General features: G+C 39.0%; 1 protein-coding gene across 1 annotated transcript; it reads right to left on the bottom strand.

Annotated features, from left to right (window-relative positions):
* Window positions 1-342: 342 nt before the first annotated feature.
* LOC139728944 (arylacetamide deacetylase-like) lies at window positions 343-4,115 on the bottom strand. Its single transcript, XM_071639873.1, has 4 exons — window positions 3,969-4,115; window positions 2,778-3,021; window positions 2,201-2,264; window positions 343-1,156 (listed from the first exon to the last, which is right to left on the bottom strand). Exons 1-4 carry the CDS (start codon window positions 4,113-4,115, stop codon window positions 343-345), a joined length of 1,269 nt encoding a protein of 422 aa, XP_071495974.1.
* Window positions 4,116-11,042: the final 6,927 nt, after the last annotated feature.

Genomic DNA, 11,042 nt, shown 5'->3' with positions numbered 1-11,042 from the left:
CAGTCGATACTAAAAGTGTCGAAAACTGACGAGAAATACTCGTTCTACACGGATTTACTCATAACCATGTATCTGCTAATTACGTATGCAAGCACTGCTCAGCCGTGCATACGACTTGAATAAATACGTGCGTTTTCGCTCGCGCTGCGGACTGACTGATAAGAACTTTCTTCCATCCTCAAGTATATCAAAATGACAATATTGCACACGGAAGACCACGTGAGTCATAAATACTGTCACCATGACATTCAAAATTTTTTTCCCTTTTCACCAGCAATGAAATTCACACTGGTTCTCAGTACTTCGTTGGGGCTGCGGTGACATAATGTATTATTCTGGGACTTAGATATAATCTTTGATAAAATCAATAACGTTGTTCTGCATTTCCAAGCCCATTTTAAAATGGACATTCTTAGAAATCCAGAAAATACCGTGAAAAGCGGATTCATAGTGTTTCCATAGGACATTGACCCCAGCCTGCTTCAGTCGAAGCGCGTAGTAAATACCGTCGTCGCGCATGGAATCAAAACCGCAAGTCAGGACAAACGCGCGCGGAAGTCCGCGTAGATTTTCGCGCACAATAGGTGCGAAACGCGGATCGAGATAGCACTTGGACACCTCTCGCCACACCGCATCGCTGTCTGGTCCCGGCTTCGATTCCTTCATCTCCCTTCTCTCTTTGGTGTGTATTTCGGCCAGACGAAGCTCAGGCGGAATCCAGTTCCGGTCGACGAATTTCCGGAACGGTCTGGCGTGTTTTGAATGATAGTGCACGTTCTCTAGGCACGAACGCCTAATCGCCTGTGCGTCAACTGTGCCTCGCGCGTACATCACTACAAATTCCGTGGCGCTCTTTCGGGAGAGAACCCCGTAGTCACCGAAATCAGCGTCTAATTTCTGATGCGAGTGCGTCTGAAAGTCAAGCTGCTGCGTTCCGGGGTAGATCAGAATCTGAAGTTTGATATTAGGAAGAGAGTGATTATCATAGATGTCTTGGGAGAGTGCTGCTGCGTAGCTTCCACCTGCACTGTCGCCACCTATGGCGACTCGTCGGGAGTCGACTCCAAATTCATCCGCGTGTTGCAAAAACCACGTCAGCGCACGAAGGTTGTCGTTGTACCCAATCGGAAATGGGTATTCTGGGGCTAGTCGGTAGCTGGGGAGAGAGAAATGCAGATAAAATTCATTTTCTGCACATTTCAACGGACATCGATATCTTAATCTAGGGCTACTTAATTGGCAAACAACGGCTCCCCTCCCCCCCCCCCCCAAAAAAAAATCGCTTTTCAGTAATTAGAATCTTTCAAAGTTAAAACATATACAAATAAATAGAAAAATAGATAGATAAATAAATAAATGAATATATGATTATCCACTTGCATATAGATCAAATCACAGCACGCTTTGTACAAATAAATGATTACATTATATATGCATATACTGTGACTGATAAAGGCATTGTTTACCATTCGCAGATGAAACAAAAACCCAGTTGTAATGCTTCAGAATAGTTCAGAAATGTGAGTTAGGGATAGAAACAACCAGTGTAAAAACGCTAATCAGCATAATCAGTGCTGAGTATTGTTAGATATACAAACTGTGAACAATAGTTATAATAGGATTGTTTCTAGACTAAGCCGTCTACAGTTATTGTTTCGTGAGAAAAATAGTGATATCTCCTTATATTTTAGGCTTCATTGCAGAATTTTTATATGATAGGATGTTTTGTGATACAACTGACCTACACATATGCGTCAAATGTGATAACTTAAACATTTTTTTAAATCACTACTCCCAATGGTAAACAGTACCTTTAAGTAAGAAGGTGATATACTAATTATATGGTATTAGGCCTAACTGAATTACACACCATTAATTGTAATATACATATGGGTTTTTGTATACAAGGTATATCGCATATTCATGTAGGTTGTGGTGGGTTTTTGATAGATATGATATTACATGAAGTGAGAGTGAAAGTCCGCTTTTTTTACTTACGCTATCACCATGGAAATAATCATCACGATGATCATGCATTTTTGCGCTACAGCCTATTGTGATTATACTGTCTTTGACATAATTATTATTTAGAATATGTATATTGCATTTTTATTTGCATGATACGCTTTGCAAATTTACATTGTTGTTGAAAATGGAAATGAATAAATGAAAAATGAGATGAAATGAAAATGAAACTCACTCGAAGGAAACGACAACCATATCGAGACGCTCGGCTTGTCTCCGCGTCAGTCCGTCGTACGATTCTGTAAGGTGCAGAAAAAAACACAATTCAACGTTTGATTTTTTTTCCAGTTTCAAGGCGAGTCCTGCAAAATCACTTCATCTATTTGTCTCCATCTATCTAAACGTAATTGAGGAAAGTAATGAAAGTAAAATAAACACTCATTTGCCACTTCAACTGAACAGTTAAATGTATTGATCAATCAATCAAAATCAACGTTTAATCAATCAAAGTCAACTGCACAGTAATTGTTAAATCGACACTAAAACTGTGCAGTTTGAATTCAAATTCGACCTCTGTAGTACCTGTTCACTATAATGAAAGCAATTACACACATTACACGTGTATTAATTTCAATCAGAATTCACAATAAGAAAACTAAAAGAGCATGTTGCACGGCCAAACAACAACAACAACAACAACAAAACATGGTTAACATAATATGTTGTTGTTGATTGCTAGTCTATCGGCTGGCCTTTTTTCCTTCTGATTTGGGTTTTTGATTGTAGATTTAGGCTGTTTCGGTTAACTTTACCTGGTGACCCCATCACCATGCCACCTCCGTGAATAAAGACGAGTGCTGGTTGTAGTCCGTCGCGGTTCAGTTTTATTGGCTCGTACACGCGAACTCTGACCCCGTCAAAATACGTGACCCTTGACCTGATGTTTGAACCTTTAACATACTCTCGGGGTGTAGGTTCAAAGGCTTCTTTGAAGAGTCGCCTGCCTTTCAGATTTGCAAATTCGTCACCCGGATGTAACAGCATGTAGACTTTCACCTGAGACAGGGGAAAAGATACACATTTGCAATTACTTTTGCTCGTATTTTTTTAAGTCTCTGCATATTCTCCAGTTTATATCAACAAATAATCAAATGTATGTGAGGATTATACTTGATGTAATTGATGTCCTGTAGATTATAGTACTGTGATATTCCATCTTGTGTGTGATTCCATAAATGAACTGAATCATGACACATATTTCACCACATTAGTGCAGAAATTTATGTCATCAATATGTCATTTGCGTCATCTAATACCAAAAAAAATGTCTTTGACCCACGAGTTTATGAAATTTTAAAGAGGAAATCCACCCCCAAAAAAGAAATAGAGTTTAAAAGAAAAAGAAAAATATTTCCTACAGAAAGATACAAAAAATGACAAAAATCTGATAAGAATTACGGAAGATATGACATTTTGACATTTCACATTTTTTCGGAAAGCATTTCTTGACCAGTCCTTGTATAATGAGCGAGTTGATGATGCCATACCTTCATAATTTTTAAATGTATTATGTGAGATTCGAAAAATGTGTTATTTCTAGCTAATACAAGTAAAAGCATGTTCCCATACCAAGATATATCAGAGTTAACATTTAGTTTGTTCTTTTTTTTTTTAAATTTTGGGTGGTTTTAAGGCAAGTTTTATGTTTATACACCTAACACATGAGATTTTTGTCATTTCTGAATATGAAATGAATAAGAAATTGTGAGAATCTGACATCGTAAACTTGCTCATTTTAATATTCATAAGGACTGTTCAAGAAATATTTTCCGAAAAAAAAAATGTAACATTTCAAAATGTCATATTATCTTCCTTATTTCTTATCCGATTTTCGTCATTTTTGTATTGCTCTGTAGGAATATTTTTTGTCTTCCTTTCAAGTTTATTTATTTTTGGGGCGGATTTCCCCTTTAAGGCTACTAATTTTAAGGCAGCACACTTACACAGAGCCTCGGAACGATGAGTGAGACCATCAGGAGGCGATATTTGACGGGCTGCGTCAAGCCTCGTGGAACGGGGATTCGCCCGACGTACCAGCAAAGGAACGCCACGATCGACGCCAACACGAGAAAGATACCCATGTCAGTCATCTTCGTATAGATTCATCAAATTTTCGTAGATTCTCCAAATGTTGCTTTGGTCGGTATTGGATGCTCCTACATTACGCCAGATGTTCACACTAACATTGTCGGACGAGCCTTAACCCCTAGTGCCTGAAAGATGAAGAGAGAGTCAACATGAAAGTGTATTAGAACAGAAATATCTTTACAAGCGGAAACACGTCACAAAGGAAAGACACTTCAAAATTCTACATGTTAACATCGTTTTCCCCAAGCCGAACTCATAAGGTATAAGAGTAAACGTTGGTGGCCATTGATTTCTGTCTCTTTTTCATCAAGATGCGCAGGTAAATGCAATCTGTCTTATACAGAAAATAATCTTTGTTGGGGAAAAAATAATAATCTGCAGCATTGGGTTTGTGATATATTGAACTTGAAGGGAAAAAGCTGCGAAGAGTGGGCATCGGTTTAAAAACAAATGTCGTGAATAGCCCTTCACACGATACCATGAAATCGGTGGAATTGAGTGAGTCATTACATAGACTCACACACTTCTTAGGAGGAGACATTCAACCAAATATACAGAGGGCCGCAAAACATAATAAAAAACAAACAAACAAAACAAACAAAAACCAACTACCGGTGTAATAATGTGACACGCAGCACCGCAGTAGTGTAAAAGCTAATTAAAAGCTCCTGCTCAACTTCATAAACCCTACTGTACTAGTCGTGAGCCTAGCAGTGTGCCCTTCCGGGTTGCTCCACACACCATTACAGCGAAAATCAACCGGTAAATATATTGTTTACAAAAACTTGATATTGAAAAGGACGCCTCCTGATATCGGGCCCGATTAAAATCTGTCCCCGACGCGAATTTCCATCAGTCAGTCCGTCCTTGATATACCGAAGTCCTAAACACCATTGCTAAACTTCATTGAAGAATGGCATGGTCACATTTCAATGAAATAATTAGGCATGTGAAGGAAAGCAATTAAGCCTTGTTTTACAAGGCGTGAAGACACAGAAATAACACATATCATCAACAATAGCCAACAAAACAAAACAAAACAAAACAAAACAAAAGCAAAGTTATTATCAAATATATTACCTTATATTACCTTATGAGCAACTGCTGGTTATAATCTAGTAGTAGCATAAAAAATATAGTCAATGCCTATACACTCACGCCATGCTTCGCCAAAAAACAAGTGCTCATCTCAGTCAATGTGGGCCTATAATAGAAGACGGAGGGTGTATACTGCTGTTGGATTCACACGCTGCTGCAGGTCATTCAATGATTATCTCAGCAAAATTTTCCATCCCATCAAAGCCGTTGAAAGATGTCTTCTGCATTTCAGCTGTCAGTCTGGTTCAACAAAAAGCGAACATCAAATATCACAGCGATAAGACAATGGATGAATTTGGCGAATCGTGGTCAGTTAGGCCTACACGGTACACATGTACACTTGTCGGGAAGAAGAGACGTTACCGTGCATGCATAATCGATCGGAACGTTCATGGAAATAAAACACTGGGACTATCAAGACAGTGAGAAAGGGACCTTGGACAGGTAAATAGTTACCTAACGCCTATTGTAATCATCGGGTCATCGAACTTTACACCGTCATACTTCCCCATCCCTTTCCTGCTCCCCCCCCCCCCCCTCCTGTCTCCCCATCCTCTCTGACTTAACTCGATGCCGCACATAGGATCATACCAGAGAGTTCTGTGGTCCCTGTTTACTAACAATATTGATATAATGTGCATGGAATGGAGTAGATGCGCGAACAACTTGCTTATGTAGGTTGTATACATTTAATCTTGAAATTCCCAGGGTGGCTGTTGTTGTTCAAATGCAATTATGCCCCAGTCTCATATCTCTTGGAGATGGAAAAAAATGAATGAATGAATGAATGAATGAATGAATGAATGAATGAATCTTGATATGATTGATTATCATTAGTTATTCAACAATGGAAAACATCATGTGTTACATTTTTAAAGCAGAAAAATTTATTTTTTTCTTCTTTTTTTTTGGGGGGGGGGGCATAATCATTGTGCATACGTCATTAGCTCACTAAATTTTATGTTTTCAAAACTACTATTTTTTAATTAGGCCTATTTACATGAATTAGCGAATATCTATATGATTTCATAATTTTCTTATTTTCAAAAAACCCGATTTTGATATTTTTGTGCTTGTAGATGGTTCTTCTCTTTCTTCTAAATCTAGTTTTACAGTCAAACTTGCCTTATAGCGACCACCTATCTACTAGTATTCGTGTAGGTATCGTGGCCACCTGCCGTTTACTGCCACTGAAAAAAAAAAAATGCTCCGAGATAAGGCCATTGAGTTAGAGACCCTGTCTAAAGCGGCCACCTGTGACCTGTCTGTAACGGCCATCTTTTCGTCTACCTTGAGCGGCCGCTTTAGACAGGTGGGTTTGACGGCATCTGGTCTGCGACACTTGACCGGTGGCTCATTACTGCTTGGACGTAATTGTGTAGATAAATGGGTAACAAAGAGATTTTCCCCAGTTGGAGAAAAATCTCTGATGGGTTACTTGATTAGACCCGACCCCACATCAGTGCACATGACATGATTCTGTGCATGCCGCGCGCGCGGCGTTTTAAATCAAACCATGTGAGTATAGTCCAGGCTAGAAGGCACCCAACCTTGTTTTTTGATATATACAATGTTTTTTGATGGTTTCTTGTCAATTCGAGGGTGCTGATTCCAAATCCGATTGATGCCACTCGCGTAACCTTGAGCATTTTCGGCAAAATGCAAAAATCCAAAATGGCCGCCAGATATGCTAATTCGCCTGTGATAAACACAATAATGTGCATTATATGACCAATTATTCCACCAAATTTTGTCCATTTCTGTTCCTAGAGTTACTCCATCTGCATTTGGAAGCGAATTTTCATTTCACATAGGTTCATTTAGCATTTAAAGCTCATTTTTTAAATTAAAAATGGCCGCCATTCCTATGCTTATGTACTATATGAATGGCAAAACATATGCATGGAAATATAGCACCAATTTACTGTATTTCCAGTCCCGTACCTACGCCATCATAAAGTGTTGCATGTGCAATATGTTGGGTGTCACTTACTATACATAGGGGGCCTACATATATGAGCATTTAATATTCATAAACCTTACGATGTTGAACACAATTTCTTATATATTTCATTTTGTCTCTACAAAAGTCTCAACAATATAAGTTCACTAAACGTCTCGCAAGGAATCAATATACCATCATATTCTACATGCAGGTTGAACATAAAAATGTAATACTAAAACAATATATTAAGGAGCCTAGATACATGGTATTCAACAAATAATGTTGAAAATGGAGGGGAAGCTAGAAAGCAAAGCTTGTAATATGCATTCCCCTAAAACCATATTAACAAAGTACAGAAAAAATCCCATACAGTAAGTGCAGAGATACATAGTTGCAGACAAAAACATATCGGACATTAATGACAGAACTAAAAACCCTTTACATTGTAGATTTTTTCCAGCAAGGAGTTGGGGGGGGGGGGGAGCAGTCCTGAGGCGAGTTCGAAATGGATCATAACCTCCATCACTTTGACATGATTTAATTTAGAAGTGCAGCCTTGATATTATGTATATATATGTTGAAGGCATAAACGAAACTGTCCTAATGCAATACCGTACAAACTGTTCATTAAACATCAACCAAGGAGCAATGTGAGATACCTCTTCCAGTTCTCTCACAGTTCCCAGGTGTTGATGATATACACTTTGACATCATGATGTCATTCAGTCTTGTCTTAAAACTAAAACTGTCATTTTTATTGTCTTTAAAGAACCCTTTAATTGTATGTTTAGCAGCAGGCAACATCAGCCCCAAATTTGCAGAATTCTCATGTTGTTCTCAAGATGCATATTAGTCCTGCAATTGTTTTAATTGCAACCACATCTGGTGATGTTCAGCACTTCCTCAGGGGTCAGAGGGCGATTATTTTTTGCCATAGAAACATGATGAAGACATGAAGACTTGCTTGATCACCACCCGTTGAAGCCTTGTGGCTTTGTTGCCAGGCCAGAGACAGTGTTGTAGGTAACTTGGGTGGTATCAGAGATGACATCAGACCAGCATCTGCACCAACCTGTTTTGGGGCCAAAGCTTTCAAGTTACAGTAGGGAAATCTAGGCTGGTGGGATTTCAGACGCGTTGATGGCAGGTCGTTCAAGGGGGCATTTCATGAAGTGTTTTGTCAGATCTTTTCTTTTTGACAAAATGTTATAAGCTATTAAATCCTTGCATCTGATTGGCTGAGAGCAAATTTGTCAGACAAATTTGTCAGACAAAACGCTTCATGAAATGCCCCCCCCCCCCATGCTATCGTGTTTGGAAGGTCAGGGTATGCGTTGACGGCACTTGTGACACTTGCCATCCTTCCTTCCAGTGTGAGGGAGAGTGACCGAGTGCCAGTGAAGGAGGGTGGACTTCCTTAGCCTATGCTTGGAAGACTTGCCACAGAGGGCTACTTTGAACTTAGCGTTGGCCAGATGGTTACTAAGATAGAAGGTATTGGTCTGATGATAATCTAATAAAGGTTGGGGCAAAGTCTCCAGAAGATGAAGTACTCCACTATTGTCTTGAGATGGGTCAGTAATCGGCTCATGTCATCCAAGGACTTTCTATGAGACGTCAAAGGCAAGATCATCTGCAAACTTCCTACGTGAAGTGAATGTATTGCCACCACATATATGTTAAAAAGACCTCTAATGGAGTTAGTTTACAGCCACCATTAAGGAGGCCATCATTCAGAGTCCTAACACAGCTGGTCTGGTTACCGAGAGCAATCCTGAATCTGCAAATGCTGAAGATTAAAGACAAGCAGTGTAAAGTTGTTATAACACTGCTTTCAGAGTGAGGCAGCATTGTACAGATCTCAGAGTCTCCCTCGACATCATAGGCCTATACTCAAACACATTCACTCCGAAAAAAACGGTGGTAAAATTCATCTATACCATATATAATTCATCTGGGTTAACATTAAAAACTTTGGGGCATTGTTTTCATTTCAGAGATTTGACAACAGGAAGTGAGATGGTCCTTTTTTCCACTTTCCCCTGCCTCATGTTCTTTCTCGGAGGAGGGGACTGAAAAGTTTGTATAATATCGCTTTTAGATAATGTAGAACAAAACGGGTAATTGGAAATTTCATTTGTGTCATCATCTAGGATTCAGCCTTTTAATTCAGTAAATCAGAATGAATATTTTGATGTTGAACATCTCAAGACAAGTAAGTATCAAATGTTCATTTATCTAATAATTCCTGATAAACGATCTTGATGTTGGCGTCAATTCAAGTTTTGGGTGGATTTTTCCAAATACATAGGGAAAAATTCAGATTGAGGTAGCAAATTTGGATATTTGCATCAAAAAAATAAAACAGCCTTTGTTAGTAACAACCTTCTGATTTATAATCAGCACACAAATTGGTAAACAGTGTACCTGAGTGACAGAAAAAAAAAGAAAATTTGTTTATTTCACACGCTCTGCCGTTCATTTTGTGCAGGGGTATATGAGTGGCATCCATTTTGAAGTTTTGTATTAAGAAGAATATAATAAGCCTAGAAACAAACTTTCTGTTTGTTTGCTTGTTTGTTTGCTTGTTTTGCTAGTGGCACTCATCAGATTTGCATTGCACATGCAGAACTAGATAAAAGCGTAGGTATGTGACTGAAAATTCGTCTTCTATTTCTATGCATAATTTTTGCCATTCATATAGTACATGAGTATAGGAGTGGCGGCCATTTTACTTGAAAATAAGCTTAAAATACTAAATGTACCTCTTCAAATGAAAAATTTCTTGCATGTGCAAGTAGAATTACTCAAGGAACAAAAATTTAAAAAAACTTTGATGGAATAATTTGTCATAAAATTGACATAACTGGGATTATCATGGCCAAATTAGCATATCTGGCGGCCATTTTGGATTTTTGCGTTTCGCCGAAAATGCTCAAGGTTACGCGAGTGGCATCAATCGGATTTGGAATCAGCACCCTCGAATTGACAAGAAACCATCAAAAAACAGTGTATATATCAAAAAACAAGGTTAGGTGCACTTTCTATGGAGCCTAGCCTGGACTAAGTAAGCACTCAGCTCACGACCGGAGCAGGCTGAGCATGTGAAGCAAACGCGAACTCCATGAAATGCTATGTAAGTACCGTTATTGTCCATAGACAAACGATTTCGGGCAGTTATCTGTGAATATTTAATATGAGACCCTAAATGTGTCTAACGAAGTTACTATCCTGAGCGTTTTGGAACTCTTTAGACCTATTTTGAGATAGAGTACACAGCCAATCGAGCTAACGGTCCCACCTACCGATATACATGTTAGTGGATAGTGCACTGAGTCGAAACACGAGAACGTGGTGAACGTAGAAAAGAAATAGAGCTTCTAGTTTCAAAATGTTGCTATGTTTTGGCGTGTAATCAAACCTGGACAGAAAAATCCGTCTGTCCGGAGGAATCTTTTATCATTTAAAAAAAAAAACTTTAACGGCTCTCCTTACTTACGAGGGGATTCCGGGCCGTGAAGCGAGACGCAGTCTCCGCAGAACATATCCCCGACAACCAGATACAGACCGATCTTTCTGTCAAAATCAAACCTTAAGACGCTGTTGTTTCCTGCAAAGCCGCTGTATGTGTGTGTGTGTGTGTGTGTGTGTGTGTGTGTGTGTGTGTGTGAGTGATTCCTCTTGCATTGACAAGGGAGCATCAACCAACGTTTCAGTTCCACTAGCTAGAAATTCATAGAAACTAGCTAGATCACTTCTAGACCCTGGCCTGCTAGGTATAAAACTCCTCCGAACAGACAGGTTTCTTTGTTAAGGACAGTTGCTAAAGTCCCTGTAAATTTACTCTTCACAGAAAAAGTGAGCATCATATCATACTTCCTCAGTG

Source organism: Diadema antillarum, unplaced genomic scaffold (assembly GCF_040938485.1).
Source record: "Diadema antillarum isolate AM-2024a unplaced genomic scaffold, OU_Dant_1.0 seq00000205_RagTag, whole genome shotgun sequence".
Lineage (NCBI taxonomy): Eukaryota > Metazoa > Echinodermata > Echinoidea > Diadematoida > Diadematidae > Diadema > Diadema antillarum.
The sequence above is the reverse complement of the archived record's forward strand: the minus strand, read 5'-3'. Positions and strand labels throughout refer to the sequence as shown.